Below are 24,570 nucleotides of genomic sequence, written 5' to 3' on the forward strand. Positions count from 1 at the left end.
TACCCCACATTTTGTTGATCTGTTTCTAGAATGTGGTAAGAAAATGTTAAAATACCAAATTAAATATATGGTGACTCTTTAATAACTCAGAGATGCATAAATCTGTATTTGTAACCAAGAATTTTTGATATACTGAGATTTTACTTTGTTACTTGGTTTACTTACTTACTGAGTTGACTTGGTTATTTTGTTTATTCCTTTCACTCCTATTGCACATCTTTCATTGGGTAGATGCAATAATAAATTAGCTCAAACTGTAGATCCATAGAGCATGTTCTTAAAATTACAGTTCTTAAAAACCTAGAATGGCATTTTTTCTGTATCTATTCAATTAGATCTACTTTGTTTTTATCACCAGGATGTGTCATTTGGCAGCTTTGCCACCAAAGGACATTGCATTCAATTTGTAACCCTGTAATGATGGCCTTCCATGTAAACAGGTTAAAGGGAATCAATTTCTAGTTTAAGATGTTACCAGGCTTTTAGAAAGTAACTTTTTACTCTCGTTTACTCTCTTGTCCTGACTAACTTCAGTTTTTAAACACCAGTGAGATCTGCTCTTAGATCCTCTCTGTATAATTCAATTTGACATTATTTTCATCTGCTGCTTACTACTCAATTGGTTATGTATTACTAAAGCATATTTTCAAAAGCCACCATATTGAAGCACTGCCCTCTTGAATTGTCAGTGTCATTGATGCTTATTGTCTTAAACACTAATGAGCGTGTTATTGTGTGTTTATTTTTGTGCCGTTGTAGACCACATTTCTGTTTGTTTGTTTTTTAACTTTTCCTTTTTTTATATATTAGTAAATTTTACCCATAGATAATGTTGTTTTCTTTTCTGGCTTTCAATTCTACTTTGAGGTATGCCTAAGTAGTAGCATCAATTTACCTGTTACTCAACCTGTTTCCTGTCCAGCTTGGTTCTACAATAGCATTTAAACTGGTTTGTGAATGTACTTAAAACAGGAACCAAGGCTTAGAGTTGGTAGGAAACATAAACGCACAGTGTGGGGAAGGAGGTTATTGAACTGGAGGAAAGGGACAGGCAGGTTTTTTTGGTTTTGAGTTTTTTAAAATTGCTAAGCATTGCCAGTTCGAAGGGCTGAAATTATGAACTGTTCGGTATTTTCAGAAATTTGCTGTATTGTTGCTTTCTGAACTTCCAGGTTTTTGTCATATCTTTCAGGTATTCTCAACAGTTGAGGGCAAGAGCTTTTAATTCAGCTGTGACCACGTAATTGCAGCATTCTGAGCTGGAGCTTCAAAATATCTGAGAATTTGCAATCTTACTGTCACACATTAATATTCAATTGTGTGTGTTTGTGTCATTTGATATGATCTGTAGAAACAATTTAAATGTTATTTTTGACATCAATATCACAAGGGTTGCTTGGATTGTAGCAGTAGGAATTGTTTGAGCAAATATTTCAAGATTTGACTCCAACTGGAAGTAATGAACAAGAAGTCAGGGCTTAGACTACAGTGGAGGTTTGTAATAGTTTAAATAGTTGCAATAGTTTATAAAAACCACTGTGTAGTTTTTAAGGCATTTTGTTACCTTTTGAGGAATTAACCAGAAAAATTAACTGCCAGACATGTTAGTTAACAGTCTTTGTTTTTTGCTTCATCTGAATTTGACATCCTTGTGAAGTTGCCCTGACTCTCCAGATATGTTTTAGTTTCATGCTGGAAACTTAGCATGTTGTCAGTTTGCAGATCTCTAATGTATGTTGCCATTTGCGAAGGTGAGCAGAAGTTGGAGATTTTTTAAAACAAACCAGCATTTATTTCCACTTTTCTTTGTTACAACAGTCAGCCTCACAAAGCGACTGAACTATGTGCTTTCACTAACCAAGTTGCTTGATGGGTCACTCACGTCTTCCTTGCAGACAGCTTCATGAAATTCTCTTGTCCTTCTCTGTTGTACAGCTGTGTTTACATTTTGCTAATATGTTACTGTGGAACTCAGACTATCAGTCTCAAAGTTACTTCTCCTGTCCCATGCCCTCACCTCCCTTTTCATTGCCAGCAGACATGTCAGCAGCAGTGACAGAGTAGGAAAACCCTACCGTGGTGTGAAGCCAGTATTCAGCATCGGAGATGAAGAAGAATATGATACTGGTACAGTAGAAGATTCTTCTCTTACCTAGATTAGCTTATTTAGACAAAATTATTAAGTTGGACCAAATCGAAGTGTCTCTTACATCTTTGTCTTGCAATATACTTGTCTATTATTGTTGTTCATGTGTGTTATGGTAATGCCTAGGACCAGCCCTCTTCAAATACATAGTAGCAGATTAAATAAAAAATAATTTGTGGTAGGCACCATACAGCCAACAGGAAAAAATTGAAATAAGCAGATATAGTAGATATTTTGTCTTCACTTGTTATTTGTGTTGTAAAGATCTTTTTTTATACTGGTCTTGTATGTGTAACCTGACAATTGTGCCTTTAACAGTAAGCAAAATATGAAAGACCTAGTTTGGCTGATATATCTCAGTTTAAATGTCTGGTATTGTCAGTTAGTGTAATGATCTGAACTTCTGAAATATGGTTGGAGCTAGACTTTAAATAGCTAATATGTGCACACTTCTCCAGTGTTTCAGACTTTGCTTTTCAGCAGTGAATCTATTAATAATTGATTGATGTCTTGGAATGCATGCAGATTGCGGTAGGGAAAAAGCATGCCATTTTCATTTAGATCTTTTATCTAGTTGAAAAACTGCAGGCAAAACTGGAGCACCACACATTTCAAAGAAGTTTGTTTGGAGGGGTTTTTTTGAGAGCAGTTCTAACATTAAAATGTTGCAGAACTACTGCTGCCTTGGTTTTGCTCTGGTAGTTTTAGCCCACTCCCAGTCATCGTCTCACAAATAACTCTTCTGTGGCCAAAAGGCATATTTGTCTTCCATGGGAGAAACAAGTAACTAGTCTGAGAATCTTTGACATGCAAAAGAAACAATTCAGGAAGATTAATGAGAGTCACAGCTTTAAATAACATGGATGACAATCGGTTGATCATCATCTGCAATTAAAATTTTGAAGGAGCAAAGTGAAATTATCAGGTGGAAGCTTTAATGCTAAGATTTTTCTCCAAATGCCATGTAATTAAGGTTGCACTGTCCTTTGAGCATCCATAGTAGTGTTTAGCAAAGTCTCTGTAGTTTCAGAAAACCAGCTCCTCCAAGACAGATTGTCTAGAACATGTTTTCAGTAATGCTTGTTTACTAAGTTCTATTTAATATTTGCTTTTAAAAGCACTCTTGCACTTGGTAAACAAGCAGAATCAGAGCAATTTGAGTAAGCAAAGCCAAGAGATAGGAAGTGAAATATATATAATCTTGATACAGAAGAATGCAAAAAGTGAACCTGTTTCTGTATAATTGGTTTTAGTGTTTGGGGTTTTTCTGTAGTAAGTAATTGCAGTCAGCTGTAATTATTGCAGCCTACTCTAGGTGGATCTGCTTGAGCAGGGGGGTTGGACCAGATGATCTCCAGAGAGCCCTTCTATCCTTCTGTGATTCTGACATGAAGGTGGATTATTTTTCCATTTACTTCAATTCCATAATGTATTTTTCAGTGAAAACGTTTTCCAAAATGTGTTTCAAATTCAGAATTGCATTGAAGTAAATAGTTTAACAAAGTATAGGAAACTGAATTTGAAAAAGGCTCTTTAAAGAGCTGTCTTGTGTTATTTCTGGGAGTGGTTTGTATGGAGTTAATGTAGTTGATAGTGTTAGATAACTAGATTGCTTAAATTCTTCTAATGTAGCACCAAAATTACTATGTAAACATAATCACCATCTTCAGACATATAAGCAGTGTTTGACAACTATGTAATAACACGTGCAGGAGTTTTGGGTGTTTCACAGAGGTCTGTGCTGAAAAATTGAGGTTGGAATGTGTTCTTAAATGTCCTTAAAAAAGAATGTGGAGCCAAAGACAACAATTTTTGCTAATGATCCAAGGTTATTTGAGGTAGTAGGGTCAGACTGAGTCTTTTGCTCATCTGAATGTCTGGGTAATAAAATGGCACATGAAATTCAGTATGAATTTAATGCAAGAAAGACATTTAAAAATCCACAGCCACTTGTAGTTTCAGATCCAGTGGTGGTAGAATGATTTGGTTGTGTCCAGCAGCAGTGGGTTCATAAGTAAACAGTCATTAGCACTCAGAAAAGCAAGAAGAAATCTGTGATTCACCCACTCATTAAATACTGTGTGTCTTCTGCCCTTGGTGTCAGAAACAATGTTTGAACAGGAGAAGGTTCAGAGAGGAATAAGAAGGGTGAGGAAAGATGTGATATCACTTGCATAAAAGGCACAGCTGAATGTTAGAAGTTTAGTTATGTGAAAGAGGCATTTTAAGGGAGGAAAAGTGTTCCACAGAAATAATGCCTGGCCTCGAAAGGGATCAACAGATGTTCATTTCTTCTTGTAAAAGAAACTAGAAGCCACAAGAAGAGACTCTTCTGGACTGTAGCTGGCTTGGTTTTGGTACTCCTTGTCAAAGGATATTGATAGTTTAAATGCAAAGGATTTATAGGGCTTCAAGGAAAGCCTGGACAAGTCCATGTAAAAGAAATCCATAAAACGTTATTGAATGGACAAATCAGACCAGCCTAAGATACCCCTTGACCTAAAAATACTTATTTGTTGAGAGAAAATTAAGAGAGAAATATCAGATATGCCTTTTTCATTCTTTTCTCAATAATTCTGTATGGTCAGGTAGACATTGCTTTGAATCAGTGTAGCTACAGTGGGTTTAAGTGAATTGAAAAGTTGGCTGATGGGTATGAAAATACTTCCTCTTTTTCTTTTCTTCTTTTCTTCTTTTCTTCTTTTCTTCTTTTCTTCTTTTCTTCTTTTCTTCTTTTCTTCTTCTTTTCTTTTCTTTTTTCTTTTCTTCTTTTCTTCTTCTTTTCTTTTTTCTTTTTTTTCTTTTTTCTTTTTATTTGTTCTTTTTCTTTTCTTTTTTCTTTTCTTTTTTTCTTTTTTCTTGTTTCTTTTTTCTTTTTTTCTTCTTTTTTTCTTTTCTTTTTTCTTGTTTCTTTTTTTTCTTCTTTCTTTTCTTTTTTCTTTTTTTCTTCTTTCTTTTTTTTCTTTTCTTTTTTCTTTTTTCTTTTTTTTCTTTTTCTTTTTTTTTAACGTTTTTACCCCCTCCTTTCAAAACAGATGAAATTGATAGCTCCTCAATGTCGGATGATGATCGAAAAGAGGTCGTCAACATCCAAACCTGGATAAATAAACCTGATGTGAAGTATAACTTTCCATGTAATGAAGTAAAAGAAAATGGACATATGTTTCCCAGGTACTGAAATTAATACTAAGTTCAATGAAAACATCCATCTTGATATACATTATGAAAAAAAGTGTTGTTCATTAACTTATTCTTTATATTAAACTATTATATATGAAAATGTGAAGCAACCTAGAACAAAGTGTTACTCTATTTGCATTCTTGTATGTCTTCGTTTGAAAGACAGGTGTTTGCTAGGGAAGGCAGGACCCTCCTGTGGAATGGAGAATGTAAACCCCCTCCCTCCGAATTATTATAATTTTGAAATTAAAGGGCTCACAGGAGGATAGGAAAAACAGTTCTTTACTGGTTCTTAACAGAACCAAGGACCCCGTGACAGCCTTTTCGGCCCAGACCGAAAAGGAGGGAGGAGAAGCTTTGCTTCACAAAGCCCTGAGGCAGTCGATCCGGTGCCCCTGCAGGACTCTGAAAAAAGCACTAAGGTGGAACTGCAGGAATGAGCAAAAGCTCTCAGTCTGGTGGGCGAGATGTATCAGGAACTCCGTATCAGTAGTTGGAACTGCAGGACGTCCCGGCAGGGCAGGCGGTGCGGGGCTACAGCGTGGAGAAGCCCAGAGCTGTGCCGAAGGAGCGGCGGGCAGCGCGGCCTGCCTCCGAGCAGGGCAGGGAGAGGTGGGCTCAGGATTCCCGGGTGCCCGAGCAGATGGGGATAGATAGGCCCTCCAGGTGCTCGTGAATTCTCCCCTCAGTAAGCGACAGCATGGCCGTCCTTCTCCCATGCCAAAGAGAGCAAAAAGATCCGCCGCTGCCCCAGCCCCGTCCTTTACCTGCTTCTAATCTCGCGGGATCTCTGTCCCTCCGGGAGAAACTCCCAAAAACCAGAGGAGTTCCCCCTCCCCGCTGTCTCAAGCACCCAACCATTAGTGCCTCTTAGCAACTCAATGGGAAAAAATTCCACAAGTAACAAGGTGAGAAAAGGCGAGAAAACCCAACCCTCAACATTGTATTTGTAGTGTTATAGAATGGTAATTCTGTATTAAACCTGGTGTGAAGATTTGCTTTGAAGAACAAGATAGTGAGAAAAATTGAAGGGGGAGAGAGGGGCGGGAGGTACGTGGCATGCTGTGTGTACCAGTAATGCTGGAGGCGATGCCATGCTTGTATTCAGAAATGGCCATGCTACAGCACTCAAGGAAAATCTGAACTATTTCATAGAGCTTTCTTAATTAGATATAATGAAAATATTAAAACTGTTTCTTAGATTTTGTAGCATTATTATCTAGCTCTCTCCATGTAGTTTAGTCATAGAATTTAACTTTCTAAATAGCTGACATTTAATTCATTAGCAAAACTAATTTGTATTTTTTCTTTTCCTTCAAGTCATCTCCTAGTAACAGCAACTCATATGTACTGTTTGAGGGAGATTCCATCACGAAAGGGACTGGCTTACATACAGTCTCGACAGGCACTCAACTCTGTAGTCAAAATCACATCCAAGAAGAAACACCCAGAACTGATCACCTTTAAGTATGGAAATAGCAGTACTTCAGGCATAGAAATTCTGGCAGTTGAAAGGTAAGCCATCTCAGTAGCAGAGGTGGAAGTGGTAATGATATCCAGGATGCTCTACACTGGAAATCAGGGGTATGCTGAAATTGCCAGAACTGAGTTCAAAAGCAATAGTTTTTATTTAGGAATACATAATTCAGATATGAGCTAGGAAAAAAGATTTGCCAGCAAAATGATGAGTGTTTATGAGACTCAGAAGAGAGGAGCTGCCTGCAACTACAGTTGTTGGGGATGGGATGTTTGCAAGTGTTTTCTTTTTGTAATCGGTCTTAAATAAAAATGAGGTGGACAGTTCTCTGCAGCACAAATGCAGATTGGTGAAGAGTGGGATTTATGAGAATGGTCATTCTTCTGTGGAATAATTTTTTTTTACATCTGACTCATATTCTCTGTGCATTGTGCAAAGACTCCAGAAACCTAAACTCAAAACTCTGATTCCCTGAAACCTGATTCCTGGAAGCTACATGTTGCCATGCTCACTATTTGCATGCTTAAGAGGTGGAAGGGGTGAGATGGAGCTGTGTATCAGACTTTCTTCCACTTGTGTAGCCTGCTGTTTCTTGGCACTGTTTTAAGAAGGTTTCTGATACCAGCTGGGTGTTTTCTCATCCTCTTCCTTGGAGAGAACTGTGTGCAGTGGATGTTCTGTTTTTACAAGAGAGAGGAGATTAGTTTCCTCCCTAACTAGGGACATTCTGTGCCTGCTGGTTCCTTAGGCTGTAGTTGGACAACAAAGATAAATTAAAATTTTGTAGAGAACTTTACTGCTTATTGAATTACTTCATCACCACCTTGTGGACTGGAGCAGATTGATCTAGAGCTATCTAAAGGAATTTAAAAAATTAAAACCACAAAAACCAAGCAAGGACTGCTATGCTTCAGTCAGACAGTGCTATCTGTAGAGATCTTGAATGGCCTGACCTCTCCCATTGTCAATTCTTCTTTCCAATATGGCCTGTGAAGTACTCCTCAACAGTTCTAAGTTCACAAAGAATAAGTTTCATAATATAATCGGGAATTAAATGTTATTCTCCTAGTATGTTTTTCATTTTAATATATTCCCCTCTTCCTTTCCTCTTAGAGGAAGAATGAAAAGAATTCTCATTTCAAAAATTTTATAGTGAATTAATGATGGCTTTTTCTAATTTTTTTAAGGTATTTGATTCCAAATGCAGGTGATGCTACCAAAGCCATAAAACAACAGATCATGAAAGTATTGGATGCCTTGGAGAGTTAATAACTAAAGACTTTGTAGAGACCCGTTTATAAAGAAGAAGCAACCAAGATACTGTACGTGGACACAAGCTGACTGTTTCCCAACTGAATACTAACTTAAGAGAATTTTTCTGTTTGCTGGTGGGAGTGCCTGAATAGCAGGCTTAAGATAGGGTAAATTATTATCCATTTCTGAACAGGATTTTTGTTTGGTTGGTCTTTTTAATTATATTTTTTTCTGTTTTGGAGAAGTGTTTATTATAAAGGTCAGTTTGTTTCATTTTAATGCAGTCTTAATGGGAGTGGTCTGCAGCTTTGCAAGAGCAGATGCAGGTGGGTTCCCATTAAGTGTGTTAAAGGAATGAAGGACTGTAAGATACAGAGAAGCAGTTGAAAACACTCTAGTTTTTAAATTATTATACCTTCCAAATAAAATGTCTCCATTGCCTACAGTCTAGAAATTTGATTTTGCCCACCACATAGTATCAAAGACTAATTAAAAATTTAGGGTTTTCAGCAGAGCAAATACAAATCTCAAAAACACTGTTTTCGCATTAAAAATGGTTACGTCCAATTTGAGCTTCAGATAAATGGAAAAAATGCAAGAAATTTATAAAATTATAGGTTTTTAAAGTCTTACCAGCTACTAGGCGAAATGATTGGAATTGGTAGTAAGGATTATTTTTAAATACTCAATTAACTGTAGCTATTACTACAGGATTGAGATTTTTTTTTAATTAGGCAAAATTTTACATTTCATATGTTGAAGCTGTTTCCCATGTAAAGATGAGTGTATGCAGTGAAATGAATGTTTCTTGACAGAGTATGACCATTGAAAACAAGTTGTCTTGCTCATCAGAAACAAAATGTCTAAGAAATTTAGATTTGATGTTTAAAACCTTTCAGTTCAGCACAAAAGCAAGTACATGCTGACCAAAAGTGTGTTCAGCAAGAAGATGAATGCACACAAAACTAGGGAAGAAATTCCAGTGCTGTGTGTATACCTGTGATAAATGTATTCTTAACTGGTTGCCTTCATTGATTCAAGTATTCGTTTATATTATTTTGAGTAACAACTTCTAAATTAGTAAATGTTTGGGAGATGACAACTATATGATTGTTCATCATAAGCTTTCCATTTGTTGAAGAATGGTTCTCTTTTTCAAAGCTCAGTGCAAGAATATTCTTATGGACAAGGCAGAGCATCTTTGTAGACTGATGGGAAATCACCAAAAACTGTGAAAGGCAATGGGGATTAGTTTTGCTGCATGAAATCTTCTGAGTACTTGAATCAAAGCCTATGATTTGGTACTTCATCAGAAGGTGAAATAAGTTAAACTGACCTTTATAGAAAACATTTATTCTAAGTTATCTTACTAGGAATCAAGCTAGGGCACCTTAATTCTGGAACTAATTACTTTTTTTTCTTCTTAGTATCTTTGAGTAAACACCAATAGAACTTGAACTGTTGAAAATATTTGCATGAAATTGCACCTGGGCCAATGCTCATGTATTTATAGTTTTGCCCAGCAGCTGTTGTATTACATTTTCCTCTTCCTAATCCCTTCTGAAAATATGCTCAGGAGTCTCTGACTCTGTGCCTACTTCAGCAATGAGATTTTTTCATGTAAAGATGTTTGTGCTACTGTTTATAAACTACAGTTGTAAATAAACCAGTACGATTTGAACATAACTTCTGTCAGAAGGCATTTAGTTGCTGTGTAAATTCTCAGAATCAGTTAAAAGTTTTTCCTAAATGTGTTTGTAAATGGAAGTGAATTTGGTCTTTGGAGTGGAAGAAGCTGATTATGGATCATAGGGAGCTACTGCCAGTGACTTCTTAATGTAAGTATTTCAGTAAGGGCTTCTGGGTGAGCATTCACAGAAAAATAAAAGTGAATTAGCAAATAATCAAGTTATAGAGAAGGTTTCTGCATAAATTCCAGACTTCTCTGCATCATATTTTTATTATGAAAACGTTGACAGAATTATACAACATATTTCTCCTAGTCAGGAGGGGGTAAAGTGAAAATGACAGTCATTTGTTAAGCAGGTATATTTGAGTATTAAATGTGGAATGTGCCTAATTTGTATGCTTCACTGTGAGGACAGCAAATACAGCAGACCTGTGAGATCTACAGCAAGTAATGCAACGGGAAGTCAGTTCTTAAATCCCTTCTCTGTAGATACATAATCCAAGCCATTTCGAGTCTTAATTATTTGTAAATTTTACGGCAATGTACAAGTTATCAACAGACCTCATCTTAAAAAGCTCAGCCCAAACTATGAATCATTTCAATGGTGCTAGTGTATCTCTACCCACAGTATAAGGGCCACTTTTGCCTTTTGGTGTACATACCTGTAGTTACTATTTTTGTTATAAAACTTGTATTACTAAGCAGAAATTCTAATTATAGTACCACAGCGACTTTTTTTGAAAAGAAAAATCAAAAAAGTTGGTATGCTACTTCCTGTCCTTTTTAGCTTCAAGGATTTTTAAAAATTATTTGCTAGCGATGTGTTAGCTCTTATTTTATTCTGCATGCACCACTGTCTATATTGTTGAATATAAGGTGACAGTTGTTACGATGGAGTGATAGAAATGAGGTCTGGAGTAGGAAAGAAAGTCTTAGAGTAAACTTCCCTGCGATATGGAAGCTCTTTCCTTGTGTCATAGTGACAGTTGGTGCTTCTGTGCTCACTGATGGCTCTTCTCTCGTCTCACAAATTCGTTTAGATTCTGATTTGTATGAGAATTTGTAAAGAACTTCACAAATTACCCACCAAAAATATTGTTGATTGCAGAGGTGCGATTTTTAAAATTGCCTTTTTCTGTTAGCCCTAACATGTGGGTCTCACCTGTGGTTGTATCTTTTCCTTCCAACTACATGTCAACTGTAGTTTCAAAACTTCAGGTACTGTCAAATAAGCTTTTTCAATATAGGCGTAGTCTACTGAACGTGTTTCCTTTGGGGAAGGAAAAGGGTGGTACTATGTAACTTGTTCTACTGGATATACCTAGTGCTTTCAGATACTTTTGTTTGGAAACTTGAAAAATACATTTTATCTCTCTGACCCATGGGAACCTGGATTTTTGGCCTGTGCTTTTCACCTTGAAGGGATGATACTACTTAATTTTTTATTCTTTTTCTTACTTGGGAAGAAGTTGGGAGACAGCTGTTCTTTGTACCTGGAGCCCTGCAAAGTGTGATGTTTGGGGGAAAAAATATTTTAAAATCGTGTATGCTCTTTCTACCACCATGAACATGTATAAAAAGGAGGGAGGCCTGCCAAGGGCTGTTGCACTCTGTTCTGCTATCCTCTGGCTTGGTCAAATTGGGTTGAGGGGTTCACTTTACTGCTCCATGGGGCAGGTTGAATAGTTCTTGGGTTAAAGGAAGGTTTGTAATTGTTGCACACAGTTGTGGTTGTGTATTTTACAGTGGTTATGCACTTCCCATCCTTTATCTCTCTGCATGTTTCCTGAAAGGGAAGGTTTGTAAGAGAATGATCACCCTGGATTTACCCGTTTTATTTTTGCCTGCTCTGCCGTTATGTGCTTTCAGCTTACAGATATAATCTTGTGTGAGAAATACTGCTACACAACAGAAATATGCAATTCTACAAACATGCTTCTAAAAAGCCCAAGGCTGGAAAATATGTGCATGAGAAAGCAATGTTTTGTGCTGAGTAAAGGGGAGCACTTGGTGTTTAAAGCCGAGGAAGCATGTTAAGTGTGTTGGTTTCACAGAATTCACAGTGTTGGACAGAACCTCTGGAGCTCATCCAGTTAAGTTCCCTGCCAAGGCAGGGTCACCTAGAGCAGGTGACACAGGAACTTGTCCAGGTGGGTTTGGAATATCTCCAGAAAGAGAGACTTCACTGGGCATCCTGTTCAGTGCTCTGCCATCCTCAATGTAAGGAAGTTCCTCCTCATATTGAGGTGAAACTTTCTGTGTTTTAGTTTATGGCCATTGCTCCTTGTCCTATCCCTGGGCACCTCTGAAATTAGTCTGGCACCACACTCTTGACAAATGCCTTTGAGATGTTTATGTGTACTTACGAGATCCCTTCTCAGTTTTTCCTTCTCTGGACTAAACAGGCCCAGCTCACAGTCTCTCCTCATAAGAGAGATACTCCAGACTCTAAATCATCTTTGTAGCCTCCACTGCACCCGCTCCAGGAGCTCCCTGTCTTTCTAGTACTGAGGAGCCCAGCACTGAGGAGCCCAGCACGTCTGGAGCACTGTGGAGGTGTTTGTACTGTGGAGGAGATGCTGTTCTTGTACAGAAAGACGGGGATGTCCCAGGTGAATGAGTTACCTGTAAACTGGTACAGGACCCTTGGCATGAGCCCTTAGCAGACCTACGGCAGGGCAAAGAGGCTCTCGGCACAGCTGGAGCTGTGAGGGCTCCGCTGTTGCTGCCAGCTCTGAACGGGCTCGGCGGAGCGCCGCCCGCTCGCTGCCACCCGCGCAGGCCGGGCAGGGCGGGGGTGCCTCATCCCTGCCCTTCGCCGGTCGCAGCGCGGGTCCCGGCAGCTGCCGAGCTGGGTAAAGGCGGCGTGAGGGCGGTTCTGAATAACCCCGTGGGTCCCGGCACCAGCCGGGCTGGGTAAAGGCGGCGTGAGGGCGGTTCTGAACACTCCTCGGGCCGGGGCCGGCACTACGAGTCCCGGCAGCCCCCGCGGGCCGCGCCGCCCGGGCGGTGCCGGGAATACGGGCGGCCGGCGGAGTCATGGCGTGTGAGTGGGAGCCTTTCCTGTCCCTCTCTTCCCGCGGTCCCGCCGGCAAAGGCTCCGCGGGGCACTCCGCTTCGTGCCCCGCGCATCCCCGGAGTCCCCGGCCCGGGCCAGGCCTCGGTCCTGGGCGCTGGCACAGCCTGTGGAGTAGTGCAGGGAAAAGGGAGCTGCCCTGGCGCTGTGCTGGGCACAGACCGGGATACAGCGCTCGCCCTGCAGGCGTCAGCTCAAGAAATGCGAACAAGCCGGGCGTGCTTCGCTTTCGCTGTTTAAAAAAAAAAAAAAAAAAGCAAGCGTATTTTGTAATGTCGTGGTACAAATGTGACCTCCGATGCACTTTTACCTGGTTGTGGCCTACATTGCTTTAGGCTTATCCTGAAAATTGCTTTTAAATAAGTTTTTGAGGCAGCTGGTCAAGGCTGGGAGCAGAGGTCTCTCTCTACAGCACTGCTACACATTTCTCTGTTTCTGTTGCTTCCACATCTGAATGTTTGTAAACGAAACCGTGGCACAAATACATGTGTTCTGTTGTGGCTGAGCTTCAGTTTTGCATCTTACCAAGCTCCAAAACTGAGGCATATGATATTGTATATACATATATAAGAAAATTATGTTAATTACCTTAATTACATTTCGTGATGTTTTAAACATTATGGATTTTTTTTTTCCCTAGTGCTTTTTTAAAATTTTTTACTTTTATGCTGAAATGTAAATCTTTAAGTGGCCTACTTGTCTGAACTAAAATACGTTCCACAAATACTGGGAAGTTCTTGGCAGATCCCTAGTATGATTATCTCGGTGAGTCTGGTACCTATGGTTACATCTGTTCAGAATACCGGATGAGGCAAGACAAAAGATGTATCTCGACTGCTCCTGACACATTCTCATCTTCACTTGAATCAGCTTTTTCAGTTTCCCTGACAGTAGGGACTGTGTCGCTACCAGCTTTGTCTTTTTCTTATTGTGATCTTTGACTGTGTGATGAGGAGGTTTTCCAGATAGGAGAGGTGCTATGAAACTGGGATACTTGGTTTGTGTTTGTTTTAAAGGAAGCAGTTCTACCTGATCAGGGTGTGGTTCCCTACAACCTGGGGTACTCAGAGATTAAGGGAAAGAAGTCCAAGGAGTGTGCAAAATCTTGGCTGCTTGAAGAGCCTACAAATTTATATCCTGCTTAGTGGGAGTAGAAGCTGTTGATAACACTTGCAACTTGGCCAGAAACCAGTTTGCTAAGAAATGATCAGGAAAGATGTTAACCTTTCTTGGGTTTTATAGCCATTTCCCAGACTAGGTGTGAATTGAGGGATAAAAGCAAACAATTACTTTATTTGGTGCTTTTGAGATTATCCAGTCCTTTAGTGTGCTGATGACAAGAAAATGGGCTCCCACAGTGTGCAGCAGCCTGGGAAAGAGGGGCTGTGCTCTCCCTTCCTGTAACGTGGCTCCTTGGCCTAGAACATGGACTGGTGTTGCTGGTACGTGAGCTCTGTGATCTTTGCAGGGTGGTGGCCATGCACGGCTCCATTGGCAATCCTGGGTTTCAGTGCTCTCCCTGTTTCCAGAGTCAGAGATAGGCTGCAGAATGAGTTGGTAGTGGTTTGTGCATATGTTTCTATATTAACTCATTTGTTTTCTTCAATGCTCATTACTGAATTCAAATTTGGAAGAGTTTCCTGGGGGAATTCTGATGAATAATTTTTTCTTTTCTGCCATCAGCCTTCCGCCTCGCTCTTATCCAGCTTCATGTATCTGCTGTTAAATCAGATAATCTCCAACGAGCCTGTGGACTGGTGAGAGAAGCATCAGCTAAAGGAGCAAAGCTTGTGGCTCTACCTGTGAGTAAAGATCATGGCCTACTTAGCCCTTATGCTTCAAACCCTTCAAAACCTCTTTCTAGTGTTATTAATGCAATATATATTCCTCTTCCTCCCTAGATAGCTTAGGTGCTGTATGAAGCTTCAAAATAAAGCTAAAAACTAAAAAATCCCTGGGGTTATATGTGACAGCACACTAAGAGGTGGGGAATGTGAAGGGAAACAAAAACCAGGTTGATCTTTTTTGTAGTATAAGATTCTGGTAGAGTTTTTGCTGTTTTAAGTCCTAGGCAAAGCCATCATTGATATACTCTGAATTCAGGTGACACTGTAGTTTATGGCTGAATTATGATTAAGACATATTTCTTTTGTGACTTCCATGTGTGGAAACATAAATACCCACTTAAAATGATCAGTCACTTCTGACTTATTTTTTGAACTTCAGCGATAATTACTCTGCTGAATTTTTGCACAATGGGTGTACTGGCAACAGGGTGGGCTTCCCAGTGCAGCTTTGAGCGTTTCTCCTCTCTTCATGGGGGTACTCGTGTTACTTCTGTACCCTGCAGCCTCTGACACAGGAGTGCAAAGTTCGTCTCTGGGTGAACTTTGGGTCTCAGTTTTATACACAGAATGTTTTCTCTCCTGCTGTCATGGGGGAAGCATTGAGCAACCTTCCCAGCTCCTCTGTGCTAGCATGTGTCTTGAGTTTGAGTTGCCAATTTGAATAAACTTATTTTTCTTGTTGTGAGACAGAACCAGGAGCAAAAGAGCAAGGCAGGCCTAAAACTTGAGAGAGTATAAAAGAAAATTTATTAACTACACAAACAAAAAGAGAGGAAAAAAAAATTCAGAATAAGATTTTTTTTAGATCACTCCTTCCCTCCCTCTCCCAATCTTCATAACAACAAAACAAACATATAACAAATACTTCGGTCAGTGCCCAATTTAGTCTTTTTCAGTTCACTCCTGGAGAGAGAAGCTTCTTCTTGTTGAAGTTGTAGGGATTTTTCCCACAAGAAGGAAAAAAACAGTTCTCTCGTGGTTTTATCTTTCACGATTTGCATCCGCCTGGGAACCTGCAACCGTGACGCTCCTCCCAACTCTACAACCGTCCCAAAGTTGTAGATGTGGGCCATGTCTGCTTCATGGGGTATTACTTTTAAGAATGAAATGTTCAACCGCAAAGATTCTCTCTGTCTCCTTTTTCTCTGCTCAGGCTTCATCTTCAAAAAACCAAAATCCCCTTCTTTTCTCAGGACAGAAATTCTCAACACAGGTGCTCTTTAGTTAAATCATCTATTAAATGGAACATTTCCATCCCCCCATGTCTCTTTCCATGGTTTATAGGAATATTCAGTACATCAGTTCATTCCTACAATTTCACAAAAAGATTTTCAGCCATTTCAGCATCTTCTCATTCTCCTTCCATCTTAAAAACTTAGCTCTTACATCACTGACTTCAGAAATCTTCTTATTCTCTTTCATATTCAAAGGAAAGGCTGGAGGCTTTGCAAATCTTATCTGAGCACTAAAGAGTTAAAGTTTAACACAACTACAAGAGTTGGGCCAGGCTCAGGCCGTGCTGGGGGGGCAGCTGAGGTGTCAATCAGCCTTTCTGGGGCTGCTCATGGCCACCCGGGCAGGCCCGGCCCGGCCCGGCCGGCAGCAGCAAGAGTCGGCCTCCCCCCACGCCAGAGCCGCAGGCCCGTGGAGGAGGAAGCCGTGAAGGTCTTAGCACACAACTTTTTCTCCCCCCGGCCATCGGGTCCCCCTCGTTGGCAAACGGGGCCCAAGCGGCCTCCCGAGCCTCCCCCCCCGCATGAGGGAGGGGGAAGCTCGGGTTGATGTTACCTGCTCAGCCGCCGGAAGACAAAGAGGGTCAGTTCCGGATTACCTTCCTCAAAATGTGTGTGCACGGAGCGAACTAACTTTCTCTAATTGGCTGTTGCAGGTATCCCAACCCCCACAGAGGAAATTCCCTTAGGAAGAATCTCTTCTGAGTTTCTTCTTCCTAAGTCAACCTATCACAGCATGGTTCTTGTGTTGCAAATGTGACCATTCAGTGTTCTGCCTGGGCCTCCTGTGTAGAGATTACCTATTTTTTACTGGTTTCATCACGTGTACAAACACTGAATTTTCCAGACTTATTTAGCTGACATACTCACTTTGTCAACAATGATTTATGCTTTTAGAATACAAGTTGTCAAACGTGGGCAAGGCATTTCAGAGACTTTTGGGAGATACATTTTGTATTGGCTTTAGGCCATGGGCATGAAATATTGACTTCCTTCTGTTTTGTTTCTTTGGGGGTTCGTTGTTTCTTTTAGTAACTTTATATAAAGAAAAGTAACTCACACTGAATATATGAAGATGGAGGCTGCTGGCTTTGCTTTCACTTCTTTGAAGTTCAGCACAGATTTCAAGAGCCTGGGAAGCTCATTTTGACAGCCTGCAGAGACTTCCCTTCCTGCTTCTTCCATCTACAGATTGTGCTGTGGGTTAGCTAGTACCTGCTGGCCTAGTGCCTATATATAGGGGAGTAAAAACCTTTCCACCTAGGATTCATTTATTCCAGTTCAGTAGAACCTACCTCAGTTGTTAAGAAGTTTGCTTGAGGAGATAAAGCGGGAATGTTTATTGTTCTAGTCCCAGCTTGATTTTTTTTTTCTCGCTTTTACTTTGCGGGGTTGGGGGTGTGTTTGTCACTTCCGATGAGCAAAGGGAGCAATGGAGGTGTCTGGGTTGGGAGTCCCTTTCTCACAGAAGAGAAGTTGCTGCCACAGTTGGATAGCCTATCTGTGGCCTCCAGCTGTACTCCTTCAGGGGACAAAAAAGTGCTGGTTGGAGTGTCTCACATCGTCACAGAGCTGGCAAGTGTAATGCAGAGTGAAAGTTCTTCATCTCTTGGGCATCTCAAATCCCACTAGCCCACCTACCTTAGGCATCTAAACTGTTAATCTGTGTAAAGATTACATGCCTAGTTCTGAGGGATGGCAAATCTTTAACGAGGGCCTAAGGTGGAGGACACTGTTCACTTGTGAGGAAATAGTGCTTAAAGTATTGTTTTAGCAAAACAATAAGTAATTTTGAGAAATGCATGCTTTTGCAAATGTCCTCTTAAAAATTAAGGACACATGGGCTGTGGATGAGCATTTCACAGTTTTGAGAGGATCTATTGAGCTTGTAACTTGTCAAATGAGCTGTGTGGAACTTAGCTCCTCATTCTGATGTGGACATCCCTTGTGTTCTTGCTAAGCCCAGAGCAGTGAATGCCTAGCTTGCATGGTAGTCTTAGCTCATGTTCTGTTTGGCATGCACTCCACAAACACACCTGTTGTATTTTCAACAATTGTTCAAGTCTCTCTGGCCTTCCTGGCATTTTCTAGTTTGTTTAATGAGGTCCTATAAACTAAACTCTGTAACCAAAGGTTGTCTGAGAACATGGTTAGAGAGGAGTTTGAAAAGTTAGGTACATCTCATTGAAGTGGTATTACTGGATTTTAGCTTCTCTCTCTCTCTTTTTATTTTTCTTTTTTTCCTTTTTTTCCCCCATCTAATTCTAGGAGTGCTTTAATTCTCCATATGGTACCCAATACTTTAAGGAGTATGCAGAGAAGATCCCTGGGGAATCAACACAAAAGCTGTCAGAAGTTGCAAAGGAGTGCAGCATATATCTCATTGGAGGTAGTTTACTCTTAGTGACCATCTTACTGGGGGAAAAATGGGCAAAGTCTATTACTGCCATTGGATCAAAATTACATAAATATTACAGTGAGGGAAATCTCTGTTCTCACTTTTACAAAGGATCCATTCCAGAAGAGGATGGTGGAAAGCTTTATAATACATGTACTGTCTTTGGGCCTGATGGTGCTCTGCTAGCAAAGCATAGGAAGGTAAGATAGCAGAATATTGTATGAAAAGTTTTCTCAACAGTGTTGCACAAACTATTTCATCTGTACTTAAAAGCGATATATATTAGTAGAATCTTGCAACAATAAAAAGTTGTGTCCCATCATCCATGAAATTTCATGTAACTTTTATTTGGGGCATATAAATACCACTTCAAAAGCTGGTTATAGATTTGTTCTGGATAAGGGTGACAAAATACTAGAAGGTGTAATTGACTTTCTCCGTATGCTGGAAAAATCATGATGAAGACCTGATCCAACTCAGATGTCTCCGTCCCATGGCCTAAATCTAAAACGCAGTGCCAGTTGAGTGGGATCAGTATTTTCCCTCAGCTTCCTGATGGATTTAGTCGTTCTGTTGTAATAAATACTGTTCTTTACATACTTTGTGCTGTGTGATTAGTGCAGACATGCAGAGTCCAGGTTAAGCTGTCACTGCTGTTTGTGCTGTCATCTTCCACCTCAGCATTGCCTTGTGCCTTCTGGAAAACTGCCTCCCATTTGTAACTCTAGTCAGTTTATCTTCATGGAACTGTTCTGTTCATTCTTATTCCCAGTTTCTGTTCATGGGACTGTGCACACAGGGATCACTCAATGAGTGAACAATACCTTATTTCTTTAAAGGGTAAGCCAAAAAGATAATGCAGGATTACTAGGAAAAAAATAAGGTGGTGCAAAATCCCTTGGTGGTGCAGGTATTCATTTATTCTGTTTGCTGGTTCTCCATTAGCATCACTTACTGATCACCTTGTGCAGTTCTGTGTTGCCTTCCACCTGTCACAGCACAGCAGTCTGCAAGCCCAGGAGTTGCTCGTAGAATGAGTGCAGATTTGTGCTAAGTATGAACGAATGATAAGATAAAGCCAGCTCTGTTGTTAAGAAGCTCCAGTCAGGAGCAGCACCTGCCATTGCAAGGGAGGGATAAAAGCTGCTGCAAGCCCTCAGAGGCATCTGCAGAGCTGAAGTCATGAACTTTATTCCTGTAAAATTTGAGAAGTTCTACAGGAATAGGACTCAAATGTTAGAGACAAATCATTAAGTCAAGATATGTAGCTGTTCTGCATGTATTTGCAACTTTAGACATGTATATTTCTGTAAGGAAGAAAACATTTTAAATCATCTTTGGGGGATCTAACAATCTTAAGCAATGTATACTTTAGATCCTGACAAAAGAGAAGTCTAGGTAACAGTAGAAAACACATGCCTAAAGAGGCTCAAATACTAAGCAGAGGAATTGTTATTAATTGTTATTAATCATAGTATAATTGCAGGTCCATTTGTTTGACATTAATGTTCCTGGGAAGATACAGTTCAAAGAGTCTGAAACACTGAGTCCAGGGAATAGTTTCTCCATGTTTGACACACGTGAGTATTAGACAAGCCCTCGCTTTAAGGAGCTCTACTACAGTAACACTACAGTTACTCTGAAATTCTCTTCCCTCTCCTCCTTCCCAGCAGTGGATTTTTAACTATCAGTTTGGGCATTTGATAACCGTGGCAAATGTAGTTTAGGTTTGCTTCAAGTGTTTGGGTCACTTCTGAAACTTTTAAAAAGGCAACGTGGTTGCAAAAGAATAGAGGAGTAGAAAGAGTTGAAACATATGTCACTCCACTTCCCTTAATTAAATAATGGTCCTGTTATTTGTTAGAGAGAAGTGACTGTATTTTTATAGCAGTTACAGCTTGAAAATGGTTCTTATAAAACATGGACTAGAAAAGAAAGTATGTAACAGCTACACTGGTACATTGCTTAATGTGAGGACGATATAATAATGGAGACAATTAACTAAATCAGCCTTCTTGAATCAACCACATCAGATAAAAAAGCAAAATAGCTACTCCTCCCCATCACATATTGCTAAAAAACTGACACAGTCTGTTTACTGAGCTCTCCAAAGAGTCTTGTCTTCTACAGTCACTTTCTCCTCCTTGCAATGTGCATGCTCTAAGAAAGTACAAGACTGTATTTTTACTCCATGAAAAGCAAGGAGTGTTTTCTTTTATTGAAAAGAAAATAATTGAAAAGTTTGCAGCTAAATGGGAGAGGAATATGCTACACAAAGATCTGATACAACATGATTTTGTGGAAATTGCTGTTCTTAAAGGGTAGATAAGACTGCTCCTCACAGTCATGAAGCACAGATATCCCCCACCAATAGCCAGTGCTTGTTGGACGCACATTTAAATACAGCTCCTCCTGTTGCTGTGAGCTGTGAAAAATAACAGTTGGCAAGATGGCTACAGGGAGTCTTTTGATTGTTCTGTGTACTTGTGCTAGTGATATGACTTCTCTTGTGTTTTGAGAACAGCATACTGCAAAGTGGGCTTGGGCATCTGCTATGATATGAGATTTGCTGAGATGGCTCAAATCTACGGCCAGAAAGGTGAGGCTGGGTCACCTAAAGGGAGCATGGGCAGCCCTAAGGCCAGGCCTAGGCAGGGCTGTTTCTGGGTGGTACATGCTGGGTGATCCCTGTGATCAGGCATTCTTATCCCTGCCCAGTAATACAAAATGCGTCCTGTGGCCAAGACTCTTATTCAGATGAGAGACTTCTCTCAGGGAGTAAAGTAACCAACACTTCCCAATCCACATGTGGTGGTGGAGTGATGGAGTTGGGGGTATCCCCAACTTGGCTGATCTAACCTGTTAAACACGGACAGGCTCTGGTTCCATTTTGGGCAGAGGCTGGGAAGTATGGAAAGAAACCTCACCTTGAGCTTCAGTGTGAAGGGCCACTCTAGATAAACCATCTTCCCCTTAATGATGCTTGGGTTCTAATTGTCTCTTAACAAAGGTTGCCAGCTGCTGATATATCCAGGGGCTTTTAACATGACAACAGGACCAGCTCACTGGGAACTCTTACAAAGGGGAAGGTAAGATCACAGTAACAGCTTATTCCCCTGTTCTAGAGGGGCTGGTGCATGGAACCGAATTTCCTTGTGTTCCAAATGACACTTGTGCGTTGGAAGTGGTACTGTAGGGCCACTCTGCCATTGGAGCTGTACCATCCCTCAAGCCTTGCATGGGACAGCAAAATGATTTTACTGTCAAGGAGAAAAGCAGGAAATTCTCAGCCTTTACTCCTACCTGCCTGCCCCTGTTATGCCCTTTCAACAATCCTTTCCCATGGCTTTATAAGCACCCTTCACACACAAATTCTAGTGAGAACAGCCAGTAACCATTTGGGAAGTGCTCTAATTACAGGTAGAAATAGACTGAGATTCCTGAATGCAGTATTATTTATTCATTTGGTCAGCCTCAATCAAATTTACTACATACTGAATGAATCTGTGACGATATGCTATGTACTGACTCTGGAGCCAGGTGCTAGAGACTTCTCTTTCCAGGCTTTTCTTTCTCTGACATTTGTATCATTCACAGTTTGGGCTAGTAATTTAGAGGATATATCACTTATCCTTCAGAGTGGATTCTTTCTTTTCTGTTCAATTAAATGGTATTATAGAAAACAATTATTCTCACTTTTTCCCTCCCTTCCTTTGTGTTTCTGCGAACACAGAGCTGTTGATAATCAACTCTATGTAGCTACTGTATCTCCTGCTAGAGATGAAAAAGCATCCTATGTTGCTTGGGGGCACAGCACTGTAGTAAATCCATGGTAAGTTCAATAAAATTAAAAATATCACCTTTTTTTGGTTAAAAAAATATTTTAGTTGGAAGTCACACTTCAGTCCTACTTTTCCATCTACTGTTAAAAGTTCAAATTCTTAGTAAAAAGCACATGAGACTTGAGCCTACATTCTTAAGATCATAATTTGAAACAGCCAAACTAAAAACACAAGAAGTAAACTAGAACTAGTTTGAGTAGATATTCATTTTGGTAGTAAAGATACTACTTTAGTACTAGGATTCAGCAACTGCTGACCTTGTCACCTTGTCAGTCCATTATTTGCTATGCACGTGGTAATTCTCTGTGTAGAAGCAGACCGTCTTAAACAGCTTACACAGAACTATCTCATTTCCTCGAAGAACAACACTGCTTTGACATAAGAAAGAAAAAGAAGAATGTCTTCAGCTAGAGAAGAGAGATTCTGACTTGAGCAGAAGTCACGCAGGTGCTCAGGAGGTAAACGTGACCAAATCTTCAGGCAGTTGTTTTTCTTTCGGCTAAATCTACTGAGATAGTTTCTTTCCAGTCGTTTGCACACTAAGAGAAACTTTGTCCATGTCTTGAGCTTTTTACTTTTTGTGATGAAAGCAGTGACAGAACACTTGGGGGGAGACATGATCATGTTCAGAAGTTCATGCAGAGTATAAGTATACTACTAAAAGCCAGTAGGATCTTCAAAGGAGAAAGTGTTCATCTTTGCCAGTGTGGTTGTTCCTTTCCCTTTGAGGTATGTTGCATATTCAGAGGCAGTGGTTCTCACAGTGGCTTTTACCACAGTTCTTGATCTTTGAAAGACACTTGTGTTGAGTATGTATATATCACATATAAAAAATGCCATATATAAAGCCTGGAAGCCATTTCTATCATGCCAGAGTTATGGATGATGATGCTATTTTTAGGACAGCCCTGTTGTTACAGCTGTAGGCATCAAGGGTAGGAACTTTTCTTTGTAGAAACAGCAGCAACTGGACTGATGCCTTGAGACCAATGTGTTAATCCTGTGAACAAATGTGCTTAATTTTGCAGGGGTGAAGTCATAGCCAAAGCTGGAGCTGAGGAAACAGTTGTATACACAGATATTGGTAAGGGGAAAATGGTTTTGGTTTTTCCCCCACTTTTTTCCTCGAGTACAAGTCATGACACTAAGGAGAGACAGTTTTTGAAGTCTGTGGCTTTACACATGCAACTACAGATGATGCATCATTCCTCTGCCTTGTCCACCTTTGCTAGGTTAAGGCAAGAACCAGAAGCACCTGGCTATACTGTTCTGTATACAATACTCTATAGCTGTACTCTCCTAGTTCACTTCATTTGGAAGGTGGCACCTTAGGATAGAGCAAAGCTGAGGCTTCCTTCAGTCCTGGCTGCTCACTTGCAATGCCCTACCACCCCATTCTCCATCAAAGCTGCTATTTTCCCTGTCTTACCTCAGAGCAAGTCAGGAGCTTTCTTTTTTGGCTGCTGTTCTCTTAACTCTTTTCTTCTCCCTGCAGATCTAAAGAAACTTGCAGAAATACGTCAACAAATTCCTATTTTAAGCCAGAAGCGTTGTGATCTCTATGGTGTAGAGATGAAAAAGTGAAGCTGGGTGAAGAGGGAAGGTTCAGCTGTCACAATGGCTGTTGCCTTCATCTTTGGAAGGATTTCCTTAGTAGTTGCTCCATAATTTACTGCCAAATGTGCCAGCTAAGAAACCACCACATAACAAAAACTTAGTGGAATTCTAATATGATTGAAATATAACTTTTGTATCTCCTCTCATACTTAAGTATTTCACAGTATTTTACCAGCTAGGATAGAGATGAAATCAGTTCCACACAGCAGTGATTAACATTGATTTTTATTCATCGTAATGTTTTAGTTACGTTCTGAGGGCTTTTTTGTAGAACATAGAAATGGAAATGTTCTCTAAAACTCCCTCTCAAGTCAGCTTTGGTATTACGAATTTTTCAGTGAATTACCAGAAAATCTAGAAGCATGATTCTTCTCACTCTGTCCTTATTAGAAGTATATGTCTTAACCAAGGTCCTTGAATGCCCTACTTCTAACTTGAAAGGCTTAAAATTTAACACATAAGCAAGACAGGCCAAATTCTGCTCTGCACTGCTTGGGACACCAGAAGAAACTGCCAGACAGAGCTGCTCCTATGGAAGAATCTAATAGTTTTTGGTTCATGTGTTTTGTCTGGATCTGTGTATTAAATTCTCCTTATGGCAAATCCTGTTCATTGCTGAAGTGATATGGGTTACTGTGTTGTTATAATAATTCACACATTGCCACACCTTTTCTCTTCATACTGCTTCCTTAATAGAATGTCTGAGTGGGTTTTCATTCTGCTGCCTGGAAAAGGCTGAGGTGAGGCAGGTTGGAATACCTGTTGCACCAAGTCCTTCTTCCCAGTCTCGCAGAAGACTGCTCAATGTTTG

The 24,570-nt window shown here is 40.2% G+C and overlaps 2 protein-coding genes across 4 annotated transcripts in view; both read left to right on the plus strand.

The window, feature by feature from the left end:
* Positions 1–9,743, plus strand: part of TBC1D23 (TBC1 domain family member 23) — a 33,679-nt gene extending 23,936 nt beyond the window's left edge. For 2 of the 3 annotated variants that reach the window (XM_014885707.2, XM_014885709.2), the window contains 4 exons: positions 2,039–2,127; positions 5,182–5,317; positions 6,647–6,841; positions 7,991–9,743. In XM_014885707.2, coding sequence (XP_014741193.1) covers positions 2,039–2,127; positions 5,182–5,317; positions 6,647–6,841; positions 7,991–8,072 — 502 coding nt within the window. In that variant the 3' untranslated portion in view covers positions 8,073–9,743. Of the gene's footprint in view, positions 1–2,035; positions 2,128–5,181; positions 5,318–6,646; positions 6,842–7,990 lie in introns of all 3 variants that reach the window. The other variant, XM_088156173.1, reaches the window with a different exon arrangement.
* A 3,005-nt stretch (positions 9,744–12,748) lies between these two features.
* Positions 12,749–24,362, plus strand: NIT2 (nitrilase family member 2). Its single transcript, XM_014885710.2, has 10 exons — positions 12,749–12,793; positions 14,507–14,625; positions 18,171–18,291; positions 18,412–18,500; positions 19,787–19,880; positions 20,825–20,899; positions 21,311–21,389; positions 22,034–22,132; positions 23,171–23,226; positions 23,638–24,362. Exons 1-10 carry the CDS (start codon positions 12,787–12,789, stop codon positions 23,724–23,726), a joined length of 828 nt encoding a protein of 275 aa, XP_014741196.2. The 5' UTR covers positions 12,749–12,786; the 3' UTR covers positions 23,727–24,362.
* The last annotated feature ends 208 nt before the right edge of the window (positions 24,363–24,570 follow it).

Source organism: Sturnus vulgaris, chromosome 2 (assembly GCF_052056855.1).
Source record: "Sturnus vulgaris isolate bStuVul1 chromosome 2, bStuVul1.hap1, whole genome shotgun sequence".
In the NCBI taxonomy this organism is placed as follows: Eukaryota; Metazoa; Chordata; class Aves; order Passeriformes; family Sturnidae; genus Sturnus; species Sturnus vulgaris.

Coding starts and splice junctions, on each gene's coding strand:
- NIT2 (XM_014885710.2), top strand. Junction 19,881..20,824: donor TTTCTCCATGTTTGACACAC/GTGAGTATTAGA, acceptor TTTTGAGAACAG/CATACTGCAAAGTGGGCTTG. Junction 23,227..23,637: donor AGTTGTATACACAGATATTG/GTAAGGGGAAAA, acceptor TTCTCCCTGCAG/ATCTAAAGAAACTTGCAGAA.